Here is a 24054-nt window from a genome sequence, read left to right on the forward strand (position 1 = left end):
AACTTAATTTTTTCTCTGTCTAGATCACTCTCGTCAGAATATAAATATCCAATGATGCCTCCCATCATTAATAGAAGAAGCTTTCCTTGGCCTCTCCCCAAACCTGGATTCAGTTTCCTCCCATCTCTTGGCTTGCTTTTATAGCAAGAAATCTCCCAAAGAGTTGCCTATATCTGCTGTTTTCAGTTCATCTCCTCCCACTCTCTCCTGATCCTATTCCAGCTTAGATTTTATCACCACAACCCCACAATACTGTGCTAGTCCAGTTACCAATGACTTCCTGTTACCAAATCTAATGGTCTGTTCTCCGCTTCCATGTGACTTGACATCAGCAGCAGTTTGACACATCTGTTTACGTACTCTGTTCTCCTTGAAACAAAACTTTTACATTTGGCTTGTGGGATTCCACCCATTTGGTTACATCTCTGCCTACCCCACTGGAGGCCCTGTCTCCTTTGTTGATATCTCCCTATCTCTCTATCACCTAGTGTTAGAAGTGTCCTAAGGCTTAGTCTTTGGACCTGTCCCTTTCTCCATTGACATTTACTCTCTAGATCAACACTTCTCAGAATGTGCTCCCAGGACAGCACCATCAGCATCACCTGGGAGCTTATTAAAAATTCATGTTCTCAGGCCTCAGCCCAAAGCTAGGGAATCAGAATCTCTAAGGGTAAGACCCTGGAATCCGTATTTCAACAAGCTCTTCAGATGATTCTTAGGCACACTAAAGTATGCAAAGCACCACTCTAGGTAATCCCATTCATTCTCATGGCTTTGAATGAGAATGCAGATATTCCTAGTAAAGACCTTTTTCCTGAAATTCAGATCCAATTCCATTCTTCTAGCTCCTCAGGCCAAAAACCTAGGAATCATCTCTGATTCTTCCTTTCTTGCACATCTCACATTTAGTTCTTTTGCTAATTCTCTTGGTCCTACCTTGTCTATTCATCCTGTTCCAAGCCTTTACTATCTACCTACCTAGGTTCTTCTAAGAGCTTCCTAACTGGTCTCCCTACCCTTTTAGTCCGCACAGAGTAGCCCAGAGTCATCCATTAGAATTCTAAGTCACATCATGTCATGGCTTAGAAAGTCAATACTCTAGTTAAAAACCAAAGTTCTTACAATAGTCTGCAGGACCCTACATTATTTGCCACCCCTGGCTCCCCTGCACCTGCCCTCCCCCCCACACACCCCTACTTCTGACTTGGTCTCTTACCACTCTTCCCCACACCCTTTGACTCAACAACACCTGCCTCCTATGCCCCTACCTCAAGGTCTTTGCACTTGATATTTATTCTGCTTAGATGCTCTTCCCCTAAGTGTATGCAAGGCACAGCTCATGTCCTCATTTCTTTAATGTCCTCATTGGTCATCCTCAGTTTCCCTGTCACCCCATCCATTTGACTCCGTATCCACAGCACTGATTACTGCCTGATGCCGGGTGTGTTATTTGTACATTTGTTTACTTATTACCTGTCTTCCATACTAGAATGTCCACTCCATGAGGGCAGTGATTTGGTTTTGTTCACTGCTGTGTTTCTAACACTTAGAACAGAACTGATATGTCCATGTATTCCTTGAATGAACGGGCAACAAAAGCAAGAAGGAGTAGATGCTCTGACTCATCCAGGACCCTTATACAGACAAATCAGTCCAGTATTTATTTTTATCTTAAAAGTAATTAAATAGTGATATCAGATGGAACCTGTTTATGCTCCTATTACCAAAGTAATGTGCTTTTGCTAACAAAATTTTTCCTTTTGGAAAGAAAGATGTAAAGTCACATTTACTGGGCTTCTGCTATACTCCAGTCCTGAGCCAGGTGCTTATTACAACATTTTTGGGTGATGGTTTTAGACAAATTTTAAAAGTAAGGAAACTTATCATCATCAAAACTCTTTCTCCCTCCCTTTCTGTGTCCATAAGAGGATTATTCCGAAGTTGGGTGCTTTCTCCTCTACTTTATCTTACCTCTCTAAAATTCACGATTCTGCTGAGTAGCCTTTTTTGTCTGGCACACACATCCTCTTGTTTTTCCCTTATACTTACTCATTTATCTCAAGAGAATCACTTCCTTTTTTTTCTCTTTTCCAATTCTGTTTTATGAACCCAGAATGCTCCATTCATAGCTGATAAGTATAATTGTAATTCTAGCAGCACATCTTCTGAAGGGAAAATAAATCTATGCCTTTTGAAGTAGTTTCGGAATTATCAAAATCACTGTTATTAAATCTAAACCCTTCAAGTACTGAGACACAGTCAAAATTGCTGTTGAAGCTTGCTTATTTTATCTCTAAGCCTGCTTTTCAAGAATGTACACTTTAGGTAAATAAAATAGGTATAGTATTTTTTTTTTAGCAATTATCAGAAATACTTTAATATCTCCTAGTCTTTGTAGTATTCCATCCAAGATCTGAATTAATTTAGAAATATAATTACTACTGATAACACTGTTTCTTTGGAAGCAGGGTTTTGTAAATTGCAAATGGATGATTTAAAAATTAACTTTTTGGAAATATAGTTGATTAAAGACTATGTTCAATATGTTCTGTATATTATGAACACTAATACATTATCATGGCTTTTACCTCACTTTCATATTTGACTCTTTGGTGGTTGAAATGATTGTAATAAATATTGAAAAATGTAAAAATGACTCTAGGCCAGGTGCAATGACTCACGCCTATAATCCCAACACTTTTGGTGGCTAAGGTAGAAGGAAAGCTTGAGCCCAAGAATTTGAGACAAGCCTGGACAACAAAATACCCTATCTCTACAAAAAATTAAAAAATTAACTCGGCATGGTAGTGCACACCTGTAATCCCAGCTATTCGGGAGGCTGTGGCAAGAGAATGGCTTGTGCCCAGGAGTTTGAGGCTGCAGTGAGCCCTCTTCATGCCACTGTACTCTAGCCTGGGCATCAGAGCAAGACCCTGTTTCAAAAAAATAAAAAATAAAAAATAAGAAACAACTCTGATTTTAATGAATCCGATTAACCCTGTGGTCAAAATACAGAATATGATTATAATGTTTCCATTTCTCTGCTTCTAGTCTCCACTCATGGTAGCTTTAGTCTTATCTGTATCTGACAGCTGTTATGTTTGAAGCCATTTTATATATTAATCTAATAACAATTCAGGTCCTAAGAAATTAGGAGGGAAGATCTGTAGACTTAAAGGCAGGCTAAATCTGTCATCAACATTTCATAACACCAATGTTGTCAATACCAGCTGGGGGCTGGATTGGATGGAATGGGAGGGAAGATTAGAGAAAGCAACATTTCAGAGTTTGGCAGAAGGCAGTTTTCATATTGCTAATGGTTTTAGGAATATTAAAAACTGCATCCTTAGGTGCAGTTTGGACACACTATTCCAGGCTGGACACACTTCCCGTTTCTCCCTTTTTTTCCCTCTTGTTACATCCCCTCCATTTTTTTTTTCCTTTTATTCCTCCTTGTTTCACCTATGAAGAAAGAAATAAGGGAAGGGAGAAGATAAAGAGGAAAAATAACTCCATATTACTAAATTTTGCTCATAATTTTCATCCCTAAACAGAACAGAGAGATATTTTGTATCTCTTATATTATTCATCAGTAACAATTGTTTTTAGTAGAGAAATATCAGTTGTTTCCACATTAGATGACAGAACATAAAATTAGCTGGGCATGGTGGCACATGCCTGTAATCCCAGCTACTCGGGAGGCTGAGGCAGGAGAATTGCCTGAACCCAGGAGGCGGAGGTTGCGGTGAGCCGAGATCGCGCCATTGCACTCCAGCCTGGGTAACAAGAGCGAAACTCCGTCTCAAAAAAAAAAAAAAAAAAAAAAGAGAGACTTTTGCTCCTGTTGTCTTCTCAACAGTGGGCAAAACCACATGGGATTGCTTTACTGTTTGTGTCTTATATCTCAAGGAGCCAGGGATGCAGTTGGGGAAACTTGAAAAGCAAATTGAAGATCAAAAGGCATTTGAGGAGAAAGTTAAGGTTTTTATAGGTGTATATTATAAATCATCTCTTCTGAGATAATTTTTAGCCTTTTGGAAGTTTCTTTTACTTAAAAAAGTGTTTATTTATTTATTTTGAGATAGGACCTTGCTCTGTCACCCAGGCTAGAATGCCATGGCATGATCAAAGCTTATTCCAGCCTTGAACTTCTGAGCATAAGCAATCCTCCTACCACATACTGCAGAGTAGCTGGGACTACAGGCAGATGCCATCATGCGTGGCAAATTTTGTAAACCTTTTTAGTAAAGATGAGGCCACACTTTATTGCCCAGGCTGTTCTCGAACTCCTGAGCTCAAGTGGTCCTCCCACCTTGGCCCCCTAAAATGCTGGGATTACAGGCATGAGCCATTGTGCTAAGCCAGTATTTCCTTTAAATAGTTGTTTTCCATTTCTTTTCTTACCAGATTTTTTTTTTTTTTAAAGGAAATGCTAGCCAGGTGTAGTGGCTCACACCTTTGACACCAACACTTTGAGAGGCCAAGGCAGCAGGATTGCTTGAGCCCAGGAGTTTGAGACCAGCATAGGTAACATAGGGTGAGGAGATCCTGTCTCTACAAAAAGATGAAGAAAAGAAATTAACCAGTTGTGGTAGCACCCACCTGTGGTCTCAGCTACTTGGAATGGCTTGAGTCAGGGAGGTCAAGGCTGCAGTGAGCTATGATTGCACCATAGCACTCCATCCTTGGTGACAGGGTGAGACCCCATCTCAAAAAATGAAAAAACAGAAAATAAAGAAAAGAAAATGCTTACCTATTTCCTAATAAACAAATTAGATAAAAAATAAAGTTCTCTGAAGGGTCATGGTCTGAAGCTTAAAAAATTACAGAATAGAATTGAAAACTACTATTCTAAAGTTGTAACCATTTTAACTGAAGACATGGTAGGTTTTTCCATGACAAGTTGATCTGAAATGAACTGAAAGGATTTAGAAAATGCCAGTTTGTGTAAATGTGTGAGACTGTGTGTGTGTGTGTGTGTGTGTGTGTGTGTGTGTGTGTGTCTGTGTCTGTGTGTGAATATTGAGATGGAGGGGAAACGGTGGGAGAAGAGAGCAAAGGTACTCTCTAAATTGAATGTTGGGAAGAGTCTGAACCTACTTTAACCGGCTCTTAATGTCTTATTTATCAGATTCAGGTGATCGAGAATGATAGAGCCAGCAGAGGAGGACAAGTTTATGCCACCAATACCAGAGGCCAGATCCCTCCCCTGGTCACTACAGATTGTATAATACAAGACCAAGGTATTTGTTTTCAATTATGCCATTTATTAAGGTTTTAAAATTTCTCACCACTTAAAGCAAATACACTGACACCCTTCAATAATGCTCTTAATGATGAAAAACCCATTATAGTAGATAATGAACCAGTTCTCCATGAATCCCTCAAGTACCAAGAGAGTGCTGTCAACTGAATTTTATTCTCTGAGTATAGAAGTCTAGAGAGCTTCTAGTGAGATACAGAGCAATATATCTGCTTAATACAATTATCTATTTTAATTTATGGGTTTCAATTGGTTTATACCCTACTTTGGTTTAATTTATTCACTATGTTGGAAAGCTGGCATGAGCAGAGCAGTAAGGGATTAGACTCTTTGAAATGTCATGCAGACCTGGTTCTAGCCCTAACAACATTTTCTAAGCAGATCTTTTAACATTTTGGGTTCTCTTTTCCCACTTTTAAACCGGGAAGAGGAGAAGCTGAGCTGCATCTCTACTGACTGTTCATACCTTTCAGCACAAGAATATATTGCCCTATTGTTTATGGCCAGTTAAAAATATAGCCTGATGAAATCTGAAGTCTGAGATTCTGAATATACCATTTTAATGGATCATGTACTTTATTCTAGAAACATAAAATCAGCATACAAACAAGCATTTTGTCTCATCTCAGAGTTGTTGAGTTAGCCAAGTTCTAGTTAGGGATCATCTCTCTATCCTCTGTGCTGCCTTCAGAGCTAACCTTATAGAGCTGTGAGGTAGAAAGAGATTTTGACTGGGAGAATTCAGACTCCCCTCCTCACTGCGCAAGTGAACTTTGTGTATCTCACCTGTCCCTCAACCTCAGCATCACCCTCAGTAATATGTGGAGACTAAGACTGGCCCTGCAGAACCAATGTAAGAATTAGAGATAACTGTGTGTATGAGTCTTTGTGTGTCATACACAAACACCTAAGTATGCTTTTATGTGTGTAGAGGGCTCAATACACAGAAAGGTTTCATGTAAATTATAGGTGTTGTAGATATTAATATTAAAACAATTCAGATCACTTCATTTATTATTCCAAAAATAGTTTGTGCTTTCTGACCTTTTGGTAAGATCTAGTGTCAAAATAATTTGTTTCTTCCTCATTACTTACAGAATCCATTCCAACTAGTTAGATGAGTTTATATTTGTAAATCATTTAGGACTTGGTAGATAATAGGTTGAGCTATATGAAATTGTTGATTTTTTTCTATCATTGTGACCTATACAAGTGGCAATTTCATTTCAACCTAATGATAAGCATTACGTAAGTGTTTTAATATCTATGTTATTTAATATTTAAAATAAATATAAAATTTGGGGCTTTTTTCCACCTAAAGAATATTCCTGATCAGCATCATCTCCTGCCTGTTTCTTCCTTTACAACTGCCTTAATAAATCAGACTCATCCTCTTTCTCCTGATGTCTCTGATTTTTATGTGTACTGTTTTCTCTGCAACAGCCTGAGCATGGTTTTTTGTTCACCACTGTTTCCTTCGAAATTCATCTGTTATCTAGAACAAACTAGTTGACCAATAAATATGTATTGAACACATGTACTTGGAATATAAGACTCTCAACCCTTTACTTGGGAAACATTTAGTTCTTCCAAACTCAATTTAAATTTTCTCTTTGAAGTCTTCTCCAGTGTCTTTTCCCAGAGTGCTTCATTTATATATTGCCCCATCACATTACATTTTACTGTAGAGACAGGTCTCCCCCATAAATCTTTGAGCTATCTGGGATCAGAATTCCACTTGTTCAGAACTTCACTCATTCATGTCATACATCCAGAAAGTGTTTATGCAGTACCTATTATGTGCCAGGCCTCTATGCTAAACCTGAAATTAATAATATAATAAAAAATAGACAAATTAACATTATTATTATAGCTAATAATTGCAAGTACTTAGTATGTATCCAGACAATTTTCTAATCACTTTGTATGGAATAATTCATCTAATCCCCCCTATAATGTTATGAGATAGACATTAATATCATTCTCATATTACAGAGTGGAAAACTGAGGCACAGAATGCTTAGGTAATTTACCTAAGAGATGTAGCTACTAGGAAGCAAAGCTAGAATTTGAACTTGAGCATTCTGATGCAAGTGCCTGTATTCTTAACTTCACTGCATCTATTCAGAAATAAAAGACATGGCTCTTTTTTTTAAATGAGTGAACAATCTGGCAGGGAAAAAGAGAAAACTAAATATTAATACAGTGAGATGAATGTTATAATAGAAGGATAAAAAGCATGTCGCCATGGGAACTTAAATGTGAGGTCACCAACCAGATAACTGACCCAGCCTGTCTTTGCTCTAGTTGGAGACACCCGAACTGTGTCTTTAGTGAGCAAGTGTAACCCACAAAACTAGGGAGGTAGGGGAGGGGAGGGTTGCCAGGCAGTGGAGGTGAATGTGCTAAAGTATGGTAGTGGGAGAGAGCATAGTACATGTCAGGTAACAGAATCTGCATAGTTTTTTGTTTTGAGGGACTCGTGCGTAGTTTTTAAATTGTGGTTAAATCTGTGTGTGTGTATATATGTATATAAATAACATAAAATGTATTATTTTAATCATATTCAAGTATACAATTCAGTGGCCTTAATTATATTCACAATGTTGTACAACCAAATCCTTTTTGTTACCTGTTTCTAGAACTTTAAAAAAAATCATCTCACACTGAAACTCTGTACCCATTAAACAATAACTCCCCATTCTTCCACCCCACCTGGCCCCTGTTAGCCTCTAATTCTGCTTTCTGTCTCTGTGAGTGAATTTACTCTAGGCACCTCATTTGAGTAGAATCATACAATATTTGTCCTTTTGTGTCTGGTTTATTTTACTTAGCATAATATTTTCAGGATTCATCTACCTTGTAGCATATATCAGAGTTTCATTCCTTTTTAAGGCTGTGTAACATTCCATTTTTTATACATACCACATTTTGTTTTCCATTCATCTGTTGAAGGACATTTGGGTTGTTTCTACCTTTGGGCTCTTGTGCATAATGCTGCTGTGAATATTTATGTACGAGTATCTATGCGAGACCCTGCTTTCACTTCTTTGGCTTATGTACTGTACCTAGAAGTGAAATTGCTGGGTCGTATAGTATGGAAAGAGTATGAAGGAAGGAGTGGGTGAGCAGGCAGGACTAGTAAGGCGGCAGAGTCTGATTCATCATTATTTCTTCTTAGCCTGCAGCCAAGCCCTGGCAAGATGTGAGAGCAGGCCTGGTGTGGAGGCCTGGTGTGGAGCAGGCCTGGTATCCTTTTGCTATGAAGCCCCTTTGTCTGGCCTGGCTTATTTGATCATAGTAATTCACTTTTGAGGATGTAACCCAAGGTTCTCAGACATGTATATAAATTCACAGACCCAGTAGAATATAGAGCTGGAAGAAATCTTGAACTTTATTTGCTCAGCTCTGTCACTTTACAGATGTAAGGGTACGACCCGGGGAGGTGAAGTGGCTTGCCTAAGGCCATACAGCTGGTTAGGATCGCCAATAAATATAAAATAGTCTTAAACTTTAAAATATTATTCCTTTGCCTTTGGCTACAGGATCTTATTTTAAGATTCTACTTGTCCTTTGGCTCCCATTCTTTAAGAACCTGTTCAAGCACTTCATCCCTTGTGTAGTCCATTCTGGTCCGAGGGACAGAGTTGTTGTCTCCTTTGTTCTGTTTCTTAACCTATTTGCTCTTCTGTGATGTTTACCACACTATGTTGCAATGATCTATTTTTACCATGACTCTTTCCAACTAGATTGTGAAGCCAGAGACCTCACTCTATTCTGTTTCTAAGCCCTTGCATGGGACTTAGCTTAGTAAATGTCTATGGAATTAATTTATTGAATGTTTTCAGTCAAATTATCCCATAATGCTCTTTACTAGGCATCTCAAAAAGCTTCAAATTTTAGTTCCTAAGGTTACTAAATTATCCACTGTAGCCAGACCTTTTATGCCCCGCTGTCGTATACCTGTTTGTAAAAATAAATTCTCAGTTGCTTTTTCAAATTTTATTCTTCGTGCACATTATCTTCCTGAATGAAGCATTTGTTTAGTCACCTTTAGAGCTCATTTGTTTATGCATATTTCACTGTCAAAAAATAAACCCTTTAAAGGTAACAAATATCCAATCTCAATATTTATTGGTAGTTTTAACAAGTAAAGTTGAGTGCAATGGAAAATTAAAATAAACTTTAAAATATTTTTTAAATTATTAGTTCATAGTCTCTATAGCATTGTGTAACAATGATAATGCGGAAAGTGTTGTCTAAATATGAAACAAACACTAATAAGCATTTAAACATATTTATGTTTATTAATATTATCTAATAGTTCATTTTCTTTTATTCCTGCTGCCAAAAATCTGGTTTCATCTTCTATTACTGCTCACCTGAGCTCTTAAAGCAATGGACCAGCTTACCTGTCTCTATTCTTTTTCTGCTCCTAGAAGCTATCTAACTTTGGGCAGATTGATTTTCTTCAATTACTTATTTGATATTTTACTCTTGGTAAGAAAACTTCTTTTAATTTTTACCCTTGCCAAAGAAATGCCACCGTTGCCCATGGGCAGGCAGGGTTCATCTCAACTCCTCATCCAGCATTGTTGGCCTTGACAAGCTGGACTCAATTTTTCTGGGATGTTGCAGAAAATTATAATTGGTTCTAATCCTACTTTTGCCACTTACTAACTCTTTAACCATTGATAAATCACTTAATCTCCTAGTGTCTCAATTTCCCCCTCATTAAAGTAGATCATAAATATATTAATCTATAGAGTTATTGTGGGGCTAAATGAGTTTACATGTAAGTCTTAGAATGATGTCTAACACATTGGCTGCTGTTATTATTATTATTATCTCTGCTGTTAGTACTATGTCTTCCCCTTCTCTCAGATGCTCTGCAGAGGAGCCCAAGGACTGGGTTCAGCCTGAAGTCATATTAATTTGCCCTATACAGTAATTTCTTTTGTTTCTATTTGAATTAACTGTCATTATTTAAAAATCAGAATATGTTGTATAAAAATCCAGATTTCCAGTTTGTCCTAAAAACTGTGAAGTCTGGCATTACTAGCTTGGAAATGAGCAGAATAAAAGCATTAAGTTCAACCTTCCATTCATTTCAGGCCTGCATCTGTGTAACGAAACATCGCCAGAGAAAGTCTCACAACCCCACTGCAATCTCTGTTTAAACTCAGGACCATAAACATCCCAGCACTCTGTATTCCCTGGTCTTTTCACTTTTCCACTCTCCTTAGTGACTATTTTACACTTTTTCAAACCTGCAGCACCTTCTCTCGCATCTTTCTTTTAGCTGCTTTACATCCTCCTTTTAGGAGGAAAAACTTCCATACCCCCACCACATGGACCCCCTGCCTCAGCACGTCCTCCCACTGTGGCAGCCTGCATTTGGCCCTCAGTGAGCAATCTGTGTTCTGGTCAAAAGCCAGCCTCTCTCCCTGTGCACTACTCAAGTATATTCCCACAATAAGTCTCCACTCTTCTTAAATCACCAATATTTTTCTTTCTACAGAATGATTTCCATCTTTTTAAAAAAATCTTATCTTAAAATATAAAAATGTTTTCTTGATCCACTTCCCTTACCAGCTAGCACTCTTCTCTTTCCACCCCTCCAGAACAAAATTAAGGACTATTGCCAATTCCTCTCCTTCTGTTATCTCTTAAACTCACTCTGAGCAGATTTTCCCCCAGCATTCCACCAAAACTGTCACTTTAGAATCTCCAGCAGCACCATCTGGCATAGATGATCATGCCTCCGCATGATATAGGTCCTAGGCTTCTCATTTCATCCTTCTCAGTCCTTCGGCTGCTTTCTTCTCCTCCTCTAACCTCCTTGTCTTGGAGGACCCCAGGGCTTAGAATTTGATCATCTTCTCTTCTTTGGCCATAATTATTCCCTTGGTGGTTTTAACTTGGTTTCATGGCTTCAAATACCATCTATATGGTAAGAATTCCCAGATGTGTATCTCCAGCCCAGACTTCCCAGTCTCCAGATGCACATATCTAATTGTGTACTCAGCATTGCTGTTTCATTGTGTAATAGATGTCCCAAATTGGACATGTCCCAGACTAGATTCCTGTCTCCACCTGCACACCTGTTAAAACATCCCTTCCCTTCTTGCAGCCTTTCCTTTGTCAGTTGGTGGCAATTTTATACTTCTAGTTTCTCAGGCCAGTAACCTTAGAGTCATTCTTCACACTCTCTCATACCTCATATCTTCACACCTTATACATCATGCTCTTTAACAAATAAGTCACTGTACCTTCGAAATATATTCAGAATTTAGCCACATCTCAACAGCTCTACTGCTGTTGGGCTGGTACTGCAGCAGTGTTCACATGGTCTCCCTGGTTCTACTCTTTGCCACTGCAATCCATTCTGAAAATGCAGGCAGAGGAACCTATGTCACATCATGACACTCCTCTGCTCTGAAACCATCAGCGGCTCCCCATTTCGTTGGGAGAAATGTCGGAGGGCTTAAAATGGTCTCAAGAGTCTACCTCATCTGGCCTGTAGCTTTGCTGAACTCCTCACCAGCCTGGGCCCCCCACAGTGCCTCCATTCCAGTTCCATAGACCTCTTGCTGTCCCTCTACTCCAGGGGCGTCCTTCCCCAGATACCTGCTTGAGTAAATCGCTTGCCTCCTGTGACTCTTTGCTCGGATGTTAACTTTTAAATAAGGCCTACCTTGTAAGTATTTAAAATTGTAATCTGCCTCCCACCTCCTGGTACCCCTTCACTAGATATGCTTTTTCACAGCATTCATCACCTTCTAATATCCTATATAATTTACTTTTATTAGGTGTAATATTCATTGTCTGTGTCATCTGCAAGAATAAGCTCTGCAAGCACCTCGGACAGAGCCTGAAATGTTGTAGACACTCAGTGAACATTTGATGATTGCATTCTTTTAGTCATAATTTTATTTCAAAATTTATTTTAGATAAGATATTCTAGTGTTAAATTATTCTTTATGTCATAGATGTTGTTTTAACACTCGTGTATGCCATGAAGTAAAGATATTTGGTCAGGAAGCCTAACATCTATTAAAAATAGATTAGGATGTTTTTGAAAATAATATTTCTGTTACAAGTAGAATTTTCATTTCTAAATGCAATTTTCAAATTTAGAAAAAAACAGACAAATTGCATTATATTTGACAAAGTATCACTTTGTAATATGAAATGATATACAAATGCTTACCTTTCCCATAAGCAGATAAAAGAAGATGAAGAAGAAATAATTGCGATTCGAAAATTTTGTTCTTTCATATTTATGTGTTTCTTTGTTTTATTTTTTCCATTGAATCTAAATACTTCTCAAATCTACGGTAAGGCTATATTAAGGCTCTGCTTATGGAAAATAATAATAAGTAAGATACTTCTTTTATGTCTTTGCAGTATGATTCAGAGTATTTTTATTTTGTAAGAAATTATAGTGTTCCTGGAAATAGATTGTAGAATTGCACAATACTACTTTAAAAAAAAATCGTGAAGAGAGTTTTACAAATCCAAAATAAGGCAATGCGTTATCTAGAAGTACCTTTATAAATATTTGAATATCTTAGGGAAGGTTTTTTCTAAACAAGTTTTAAGTGTATCCTTTTGAATGTTTCAGGAAATGCCAGTCCTCGATTCATCCGTTGCACAACATACTGTTTTCCATGCACGTCAGATATGGCAAAGCAAGCTCAGATTCCGTTAGCTGCTGTCATCAAACCCTTTGCCACCATTCCTTCAAATGAGGTAAGAATGATACGTAATAGCAATTCAATAATTTATCAATTCCAAAATTACTCTTTTCTAACAATTTTCTTATATATTACTCAGAAACTGGAATATATTTATATAATATAAAAAACATCTAGTCATTAAATTCATCAGGAAAACAAATAATAGAATAAGCTATGGGTTTTGGCATCCTGTCCACCAAATACAGATGGACTAAGTCACTTTTTGGCTTATTGTAGTAATGCACATACACAGAAAATATAGAATATCATACGGTAAAAGTATCATGACTTGTCATGAGGCCCTTATGCCCTAGTTTAGAGCCCTGAAATATAGGTGTTCTGTTGAGGGAAGGTGATAGATCTATAGTCCTTGACCTATTAAAGCAAATTTTACTATATCTGCTTTAATTATCACTGGGCCAGGATACTCATCAACTCCTACTTAAAGATTAGAAAGCATGGGGTAGATAAATCTATGTATATTGATTTGAAAATATGTGCCCAACATATAATTGAGTGGGAAAAAAAAAAGAATAAGAAGTGTTTACATTTAAAATCTGCAGTGTCAGGATGCTGCTAGTGGGTATTTGAGCTAAACTTCCAGAAATAACCTAATTCCAACCTACGCTGCTGCCATTCCTTCTTTTGATGCCCCGGAGTGATGGATGCCTACATGCACACAGAGACACAGGCACTATAGCAGAGCAAGTCACACAGGGGAAGAAAAGCTTGACTTCCAGCTGGAACTGTGACCATAATCCATTGCAGTATCCTGATAAGCTAGGCTGAACCACAGATTCCTCTTGCTGCACTAAAGGCCACAGCCCCAGTATTCCCTCCCAGCATAAACCTCAGTCTTGGATCTAATGATTTTTTGAAGTGGGCTGATCCAGTGCACACTGAGCAGCATCTGAGCAAGAGGCAGAGCATCTGCAAGAGAATACAGATTCTTTTCCTTTCTTGGTCTCACCACACCAGCTGGTATGGAGAGTAAAGCAGTGTGGGGAAGGGAAGGAAGTGAGAGGAAGCTGTGGTGAGTGGGGCTTACTCTATGTCCCCTGAGGGAAAGAAGAGAGAAAAGAGAGATGTGTGATGTGTGCGGTGGCTTTTATACCCTTTGGGACCTTCACTCACTGTCCTTATGAGTGTAGTGTACTGCTGCCAACACTTCTTTTGGATAGTAGAGTGAACTGGCTTAGAGTAGGTCGTGGGAAGGGCATTGAACTGTTGCTAGAAGCCAAACTTACAAGTGGTATCATTTCATATTTGCAAATCAAGATGTACATTCAGTATTTCGTTTACATATTTTAGCCACAATCTCTTCCATGATGGTTCTGGAAATTTAATATAATAATATAATTTAATATAATATTTGTAAACTCCTTATTAAACTCACTATGTTTAGTATACGAGATAGAACAATGTATATTGACAAACAGATGTTGCTACATACAATGTATGCATTTTAAAGAATAACTTAACTAGAAGTATTTTCAAAGCTATTTTCAACATTTGGTTTTGAAAATTTTTAAACATACAGAAAATCTAAAAGGATTTCATAGTGAACACCTAAATCTCTGTCACCTAGATGTTACCATTAGCATGTAACTACACTTGTTTTGTCACATATCATGATGTTTATCCATCAACCCATCTTTTTTCTTCTGATGTATTTCAAAGTAAATTGCATTTAGACACTTCACTCTGCTCCAGAATGCATATCATTAACTAGTGTTCAAAATTTGCTTACGGATTATTTTCTCATGAGGAAAACTTCATTTACAATAAAAATGTCTTAAGTGAACATTTATTGAGTTTTGGCAACTGTATATACCTATGTAGCCCAGAAACCTATCAAAACATAGAACATAATTGTTACCCCAGAAAGTTATCTCATGCCCTTTCCTAGGCAGCCCCCAACCCCTTGACATAACCTCTCTTTCTTGGCAGCAGAAAACAATTGTGATTGTTTTTTGTGATAGATTTATTTAGACTATTCTAGTACTCCATGTAAATAGAATCATAAAGTATGCACTATTTTGTGCAAAGGTTCTCTTACTCAGCATAATGTTTTAAACAGCCATTTTGACTTTGCATGTATAGTTTGTTTTTTATTGCTGAATAGTAATTCATTGTGTGAGTTTACCACCACACCCTGGCCTCCTAATAGAGGTTTCAGGCTGGGCAGAGTGGCTCATGCCTGTAATCCCAGCACTTTGGAAGGTCGAGGCAGGTGGATCACCTGAGGTCAGGAGTCTGAGACCAGCCTAAGCAATATGGTGAAACCCCACCTCTACTAAAAGTAAAAAAATTAGCTGGGCATGGTGGCATGTGCTCGTAATACCAGCTACTCGGGAGGCTGAGGCAGGAGAATTGCTTGAACCCAGGAGGCAGAGGTTGCAGTGAGCCAAGATTGTGCCACTGCACTCCAGCCTGGGCAACACTCTGTCTCAAAAAAAAAAAAAAAAAAAGTTTTTATGTGCTGACTTCATATGCAGGTATCCATAACAATATTGGTCTGTTCTTTTGAAAAAGTCAATTATTGTACTTTTAAATAACTAAAACATCAACAATCAAAACATGAAAAGGGTATACAATGAAAAATAGGCCTCTGCCTACCTCTGCCCCCTCCCCTTTCATACAGCCCTTACCTGTTCTTTGTCATTCCTTCTAGAAATAAAATATGCATATAACAACATCTATGTATCTATCCTTTAAAAAATAGTATGTAAATGTGAATGATGTTACACACATTGTTCTGTACTTTTTAAATTTAGTATATCTGGCACTGATTTTATATTATTACCTACAGAGCTCCCTTCTTCTTTAAAACAGCTGGGTAATACATTAATATGAGAAACGTTATTATAACCATACATACAAAATCAATTTTGAGAAGCATATAGATGTAAAAAATAGAAAACCTTTATGAATCCTCAAATTGAGGAAATGTATTGTCATCAGTGTGCCTAGAAGAACAGCCCCCACAGCTTCTCTCGGGGGTGGAATTGCTATACATGTGCAGCCTCTAACTTACTTGTTCCTTTGCTATCTGAACCTTATCGAAGAGATATTTTATTTTCATAAACCGAAGATAACATTTCTACCTTGACAGAAGCCTGCAGCATATATAAGTAACAAAATATCATAGGAAGCAATTCTACTGTATATCAGTATTGTGGATACATAGGATTTATGCCCATGAATAGTGTCAGTTTTGGCTGCACTTTGTTAATGGCAGTGAGTTTGCATGGTTTTCAGCTGTCTACTAGCAAAATCCCCCTCCTTGCTCCTTCCTTGTGATAAAGCTGACCTGGGTCAAATATGCATGAAATGGAACAAAACTCAGCAGTTGTTCACACCCAGAACCAGAGTCTGGAACCTTATTCTTGTTATCCTTATTTAGTATTAACAATAAAATTATTCACTAATGTCTTCTGGAAAATAAAACCTGGCATTTCATGTTTTTGTTGCTATTGAAAAAAATCTTCTAAACATTAGTTTAAGCCTCTTCTTAAAAATGCTTATATGCATTTTGTATATAAATGGAGTATGGTTTCTATTTTCCAAAATTGTTGGTTTTAACCAAATACTACCTGCTCACCAACATCAGATCTTTTTTTAGTAAAGACTTGTGCTGCATTTTCATCTCTGTGCTTTCCAAAGTATTAAACAGAGGAGGTTAGAGTAGTAGCTTGTTTTTGGAATCTGACTTAGGGAGAAGCTCTGCTTGTGAAAGTAACACACTCTATTCCTTTAATGTTGTTGGAGACTCTGAATACTGACCATGTAAATGTATTTGACAGTACTGTTTTCTCTACTTCTCTCTATACAAAGCCCTTTCTTTTCCCCTAGACATTCAAGAATATAATTATTCTAAATATATTTAAGAATTACTTTCCCTTATATAGCAATGCTTCCTGGTTTGAATGAAGACACTCCTTATTTAAAGGAGTACTTTTATTTTTATTTGTTGAAATAGACTTAGAAGTCAAAAACATAAGGACTGTGAGAGGGATGCTGTAACACCAGGAAGAAGTTTCTCCATAGCATGTGCTCAAAAAATGTCTTCCTTTTTGGGCATGTAGCTAGACCTAAACTTGGAGAGCCACCAACATTAGGGAATTATTGTTGCTATATCATACCAGCTAGCTAGACGCAAGTCTGTATGCTATGTGTTTGGGCCTTCTTGACAGATTCTCCTCTTTTGGCTTCCATGACACCTTCCTGCTGTAATTGTTCCTACATCACAGGCAGGGAACATTTAAATTCCCTTTATTGTTTTCCTGATCTCTAATTTGGGAGTTAGTCAAGGCTTGAACTTGGGAGCTTCTTTCCACTCTCTTTAGATACCCTATCCTCTTCAAAGATTAAGTATCATCTGTAATATCTGCTGCTACTAGTGATAAGAATAATAAACATCAAAATTTATAGCAAGCAAAACTATAGGTTTTAAAAAATATTTGTTTATTTACTTAATTCTCACATTAACCTACTTATCCCTATTTTAGATATAAGTAAACTGAGGCAGAGAGATAATTCGTTAAGGTCAGCAGCTGCTAAATAGCAGAGCTAGGATGCAAACTCACACAGACTCTAGTGTCTAAAGCACTGCACTGTTACTCTGTTATTCATTCATTCATTTCTACGTTTTCAGTCCCATACTCACACATCCAAACACCTCTCTGAAATTTTTCCATGGATGCCTCATTGAAACCTCAAACTTAACATATCCGAAAATGAATTTCTGATCTCTGCACCCCAAACCTGCTTATTCTTCCACATATCAATAAGTGGCACTATCATTTATCTAATTGTGAGACAAAAAGCAAAAACTACACGATTATAGTTAAATAATAAAAGAAAATGAGGGACATGCAGATTTTAGATATTTATAATCCATAATCAAGGAAATAACAGTTTTAAAGCATCTTTTCTAAGCAAATGAATTACATGAATACTGTTATTCTACATATAAAATCATCTTTAAATTATTTTCCTCTACTATAAATGATTTATTTTCGGGTTAATAACAATTTAGAATTTGTTTGCTTAGCTAATATTGCCATCATTACTGCAATTTTAAAATCATTCCTTAGCGATAACCTGATTTGGCAACTACCAAAGGATTTATTTAGTACAGTGTTTTTTTTTAAGTTGGTTCCATTGTTTGACAGGTTCCAACATTTTTAAGCATGTTATTGTGTTAGCAACGGCCTATAAAAATAAACCTAACCCCAGTGGTTTGGAGGAGAGGGTGTTCCTTGTGAACATTTGCTTTGGAGACGTATGCTATTTTCGGGGGCATATCTATGTTGTCACTGTTTAAATTTTGTATTCCTTAGCATACGTTTTAATGTTTTATGTCTTTTAAGTGAAACTCATCCCCACAGTCAGTATAATTATGAGGTATATATTTAGCAAAAGTAATTGGTTATGCTGCAAACCCTTTTGTTTAGAAAACTGTGTTTTAATTTTTGATGCTGTATTTCAGGAACTGAGGTAGAATGGTGTGGAAGTCCAGTGCAGAAGGGTTGGAGATTATAACTAATTTAATTTTGCATTTTTTTCTCTAAAATAGGGAATGTTTATATTTTGGACAAGTGCATAGTCTAATTACACATACAATTAAGTAATTTCACCTATAAACCAGATGGTAGAAGCTTTTACTCCATCTGTGACTAGATTCAGGAATATCTTTGTACATTTTTAGGTTATAAATGGATATAATAGTCAAAGTAATTTCCTTGCCTATTTAATTAGCAAAAATAAACTTTCATCCAAGACTCAACATTTCAGTTGAGTTTTCATCTCTTACTTACTCTGTGCAAGGAATTGTGCTGAACTTTAGGGATTTGGAAAACAGGTAAAACAGGAATTGGTTACTCTTGCCTGGAACTTACAAAAAAATTTTTGTGTATACAGCTAACTTTTGTACAATGTGAAAAAGGCTCTGACGGGGATAGCTTCACTGTTATATGGAGCCTAGTCTCAGGGAAAGTTTTACCTGAATTATGACTTAATAAATAAATAAGGACTTGGCTCTACTAATAAATGCTGTTTAAATCTGTCTTGTGGCTGGGCATGGTGGCTCACACCTGTAATCCCAGCACTTTGGGAGGCCAAGGCGGGTAGATCACCTTATTTCAGGAGTTTGAGACCACCCTGGCTAAAATGGTGAAACCATGTTTCTACTAAAAATACAAAAAATTGGTCAGGCATGATGGTGCGTGCCTGTAATCCCAGCTGCACGGGAGGCTGAGGCAGGAGAATCGCATGAACCCAGGAAGCGGAGGTTGTAGTGAGCCAGACACTCCAGCCTGGGTAACAAGAGCAAGACTCTGTCTAAAAAAAAAAAAAAAAAAAAACTTTCTTGTTAATGATTGTTTATATTTTGACAGATATAGTAGATCTAAAGAAGGCACCATTGTTGGGGGAAAGGAATGGATGTCAAAGAACTGATTAATGGTGTTAACAAGAAGGGAAAATTCTGTTAGGGAATAAGCCCAACACCAATACTTTATGTCAGGAATGGTCTTTTACATCTGTCACCAGCAAAAGGAAATGCTGGTCGTTCATTTGACTTTTCAGCTAATCTTGCTTGCATGGGTTGACATAGTTTTGGCCGAATTTATAGTGCCTTACTGTAATAGTGTATTCACGATGACTATGTCATCCCTCTTTTAGGAAGATAGCAGCTTTGTATTAGGTATAATACCACTTTTATAAATGATGAAGCTCCACAGGTTCTGGGGCTATTAAAGTTACTAGCAGGTAGTGATACTACTGAAACTCAAGATTCTAAATTTCAAAGAAAACAGTATTTCTTTTTCTTGCTGGCTAAAGTTTTAGCAATGGGCCTCTTGCTCTCCCTAGAAGCTTATGAGTTATCTTAAAATATCCATTTTAGAGTTCTTAAAGTCTTTTTGACTGTAAGCCTTTACATAATACTCCTTGAAGGCAAAGACTACAGAATTCAGCAGTGGGCTGGGAATAGGGGTCCTAGTTGAATAAATGCACTCTCCTCAGGGTTGTAGAGACATTTAAAAGACAAAAAAAAAAAAAAAAAAAAAGCCAAAAAACAAAACAAAACCAAAAAACCCATATCACAGAATGGTGGTTGATTTGTAGATATTTTAGGCCTCTAATTTTTTTCATCTTAGTTTTTTGTTGGCAGCAGTTGGGTCTACTGATAAACATGTTGCTAATGAAATAAACACTTTTTAAAGTCCTACTTTGGATATTTCATGTCTTACTTTTAAATGACTACAGACTTCACTTATAACCCTCTTCACGTATCCAACAAACCGCAGGTAAAGAAAAAAATCATTTGAAAGGCAATGTATTTTTTACAAGTTCCTCAACATTGTGGGAGAATTAGTTTCTTCTATCACATATTAATGAGAGAGGTTCTATTTCACTAGAAAGGACAGAACAGTAAAACAATTGAATGAATTTTGGACCAAGATATTTTAGAAACCAATAAAAACTGGTTACTTTTTCCAAAGCACAATAGACATTAGCTAAATGGTGGAACACTGGATTAGGAGCCAGGGAATGATTTCAGGTCTCCACTTTGCCTTTATTGTGACCTTGGGCTTCCATTTCTAAGAGAGAGAAGTCTGGTTCTGAGGTCTTGTAAATCCAGGAAGCTGATAGTGTCTGCCTTACTTTTCCAGTTTTTATTGGACATTCACCATGGATCCATTCATGAAGTCCTACATGGTATTAAAAATTAATGTGAACAAATTTCACAACCCAACCAAAAATAATTTCATTTGTATAATACTTTCAGTGTAAGTCTGGAGTGTATAATATTATTCATTTAAAAAGAAACACGTGGCCAGGCATGGTGGCTGACACTTGTAATCCCAGCTCCTTAGGAGGATGAGGTCAGAGAATCACTTGAGGCCAGTCTGGGCAACATAGTGAGACCCCATATCTACCAAAAAAAAGTTTTTTTTAAGTAGCCACGTGCATCGATGCACGCCTGTAGTCCCAGCTACTCAGGAGGCTGAGGCAGGAGAATCACTTGCGCCCTGGAGTTGAGACTTACTTGAGACTGCAATGAGCTATGATAGTGTCACTCTACTCTAGCCTGGTGACAGAGTGAGATCTCAACTTTAATTTTTTCATTTCATTATTTATTTATTTATTGAGACAGGGTCTTACTCTGTCACCCAGGCTGGAGTACAGTGGTGCAATCTCGGTTCACTGCCACCTTCACCTCCCAGGCTCACACCTCAGCCTCCCAAATAGGGAGCACAGGCATGCGCACCACACCTGGCTAATTTTTGTATTTTTTTGTAAAGACGAGGTCTCACTATACTGCCCAGGCTGGTCTCAAACTCTGAGCTCAAGCAATCTGCCTGCCTGGGCCTTCCAAAGTGCTGGGATTACAGCCGTGAGCCACCACATCCAGCCTCAACTTTAAAAATAAAAAGAACATATGAAGATTGGGAGACTATGCATTTTCACGTATAGCCAAAATTTAGCTAGTTTAGTGATGAGCATGCTCTGAAATTAAACTGATTACTGTATGATACCATGGCCTGGAAATAACTTAAAGAAGACTTAAATTATTTATTTTTAAATGACAACTTCAAAAGTCAGAATTTTAAGTTGTATATCATAATCTTGTCTGCTTTAATGAAATATTTAAAATTATCAATATTAAAAACTTGAAAATATGAAATGCATGTACTCAGAAATAAAATGATGACTATAACATTTAAAATACCTTTGTTGTATCCAGTTACTTTAGAAACTGAATCTCATCCCTTAAGATTTTTGGTCATTGTTTATATAGTGCTGTGAAAAAGTGCTATGAAAAAGTTTGGCAGCTGAAGAACAGAATATTATCCCCTTTTAAACAGTGTTCTAGCATTGTAGCACTTGTGTAGGGAGAGTCACATTTGTCGGGGCAGAGGTCTTTTGAATTCGTTTTAAGTTACATTTTAGAAGCTAAATGGACCAAGCTTATTTTCTCAATCACAGAATTATTCCTGTAAATCTTTATTCTCTTATTAAGTGGGGAACAACTTCAAGAGAAACATTAAAAAGAAAACATTCTACCATGATTTAATTTTCAGTGAATGTAATTGTGGGTTATGACCTTGAAAAAGTTACTTTTTTGTGTAAAAATTTACTTCTTTGACTTTCTATGCCCTAGTGATTGAGGACCCAAATCAACCTTCCTAGAAGTAGAATAGTGGGGAGGAGTGAGAAGCCACCACAGATGAAGAAATGTGTTAGAGCCTTTTTGCTGCTATTTCTGTCAATTCTAAGACCCATATTTTCTCATATCTTTAGCATTTTAAAAACAGGAATATGCCTTATTAGCACAGGTTTCTTAACAATGTGTCATGTTTACCTGGAAGGTTTGGTGTCTCTTAGAATTGAAGGGATTTTAGAATCAATAAAATACATTGTCTATACCTTGCTTCATGCTTCTAACTTCTGTCAAATTTTGTAGATATTTAGATAATTGAAGAGTACCAGGGTCTACAATGTGGGCAGCTGTGCATCTTTGCTGATCACATACAAGAAAGTCAAATATTTTGATGTTTATATTAGAAAGCTTCATAGGAGTCAAGTTTGCATTGAATGAAAGTCTAAAAAATTAATAAAATTATATTTTTAAGAAAGAAGGAAAGAAGAAAGAGAAAAACGTAGGAAAAGAAAACCCTGTCTAAACGTTTAATCTGGGATTGTTTTCTTGAAATATTTGAAAGTGACACCCAAGTTAGTATGAAACACAGATTATTTTTCAAGTAATTCTTTGTCAGGAATATAGCATTGTCATGAATGTGGTGACTAGGTCAGGAATTTGGGAGTTAAATGGAGTTAGCTGCATAACTTGACCCTATCTCAGTAGTATGACCTTGAAAAATTTACTTTTTTGAGCCTTATTTTTTTAATAAGTAAAATTTCGATAATACCCCTTAACCTGTAGTTATTTAAAAATAAACTAGTCTTATCATCTTTATTATTATTATGATTATTTCCTATGTAATATTAAATTTCACCATGGAAATTTTTATTTTAATCTTATAATCTTGATTTTGAGTGTCTGCTATATACAAAAAAGAAAAGTATGAGAACTTCAGGCAATTTATATTTACTTAAAGTGTATACATTTAAGAGGGATGTTGTCAAACCCCTTCAGTGATTCTAGCTACAATATTATTATGTAGCAAGGAGGCAAATGAGTTAGACTGCACAATTTGTAGTCATATGTAAATGGGGAAAGAGGTTTAATTACTCTGATTTTAAAGAAATGTTGCGTGGTATCTGTCATTTGATATTAGATCACTGTTTTCTCTGTTTTTATTATTCAAATCATAATCATCACCATAACATAAACCTTTATATAGACTGTTTTTTCATAAGATGTTTCATGAGCATTTACTGGAATAATTTTTCTTCATCTCCTTCATACTATTCTGTCCTTTTAGTCACTTCCTGAAGAGACCTTTTGGGATACTTCCCCAGCCCCATTCTCCCCTGTAGCTCAACTCATACCACGAATTCCAGTTTGCAATTTTTGATATGTACATTTGGCTAATGTCTTTCCTGCTGGGTTTACAAGGGTAGGGACCACATCTGATTTTTCTCACTACTGCATTTATAGGACCTAAAATAGTACATGAAACATTTTTAGCTAAATAATATTTAAGTGATATTTTAATCATATAATAGCATTTATATATGAAAGTAAAGTCAAATTTTGATGCCAAGCAATTTGGTGAAATTTTCACCATAGAGGTCTGTCTGTGCTCAAACATTTATTGAGCTTGTTGTATATAAATGCCATATTTGATACCGAAAGTGTTACAAAATAGATAAGAAAGGAATTGACAATTTAAAAGCCAAACTAAGACCAGGATCTTGTATTGAGAGTCATCTCTTTATCCAAGTGTCTGCTTGAGTTCAGTTTCCATGGTCTATATCAATGAAAACATTTTATTTTCCACACATATGTTCTTATAAAAAAAAATAGCCACTTGGGGACCCACTACAAATTATTATTCTTTAGTATTGCTAGCA

General features: G+C 36.8%; 1 protein-coding gene across 3 annotated transcripts in view; it reads left to right on the forward strand.

Annotated features, from left to right (window-relative positions):
• SEC24D (SEC24 homolog D, COPII coat complex component) overlaps positions 1-24054 on the forward strand; it is a 115703-nt gene that overhangs the window by 23134 nt on the left and 68515 nt on the right. For all 3 annotated transcript variants that reach the window (XM_039479108.2, XM_039479109.2, XM_074396962.1), the window contains exons 7-8: positions 5132-5243; positions 12891-13018. In XM_039479108.2, coding sequence (XP_039335042.1) covers positions 5132-5243; positions 12891-13018 — 240 coding nt within the window. The remainder of the gene's footprint in view (positions 1-5131; positions 5244-12890; positions 13019-24054) is intronic.

Source organism: Saimiri boliviensis, chromosome 3 (assembly GCF_048565385.1).
Source record: "Saimiri boliviensis isolate mSaiBol1 chromosome 3, mSaiBol1.pri, whole genome shotgun sequence".
NCBI lineage: Eukaryota > Metazoa > Chordata > Mammalia > Primates > Cebidae > Saimiri > Saimiri boliviensis.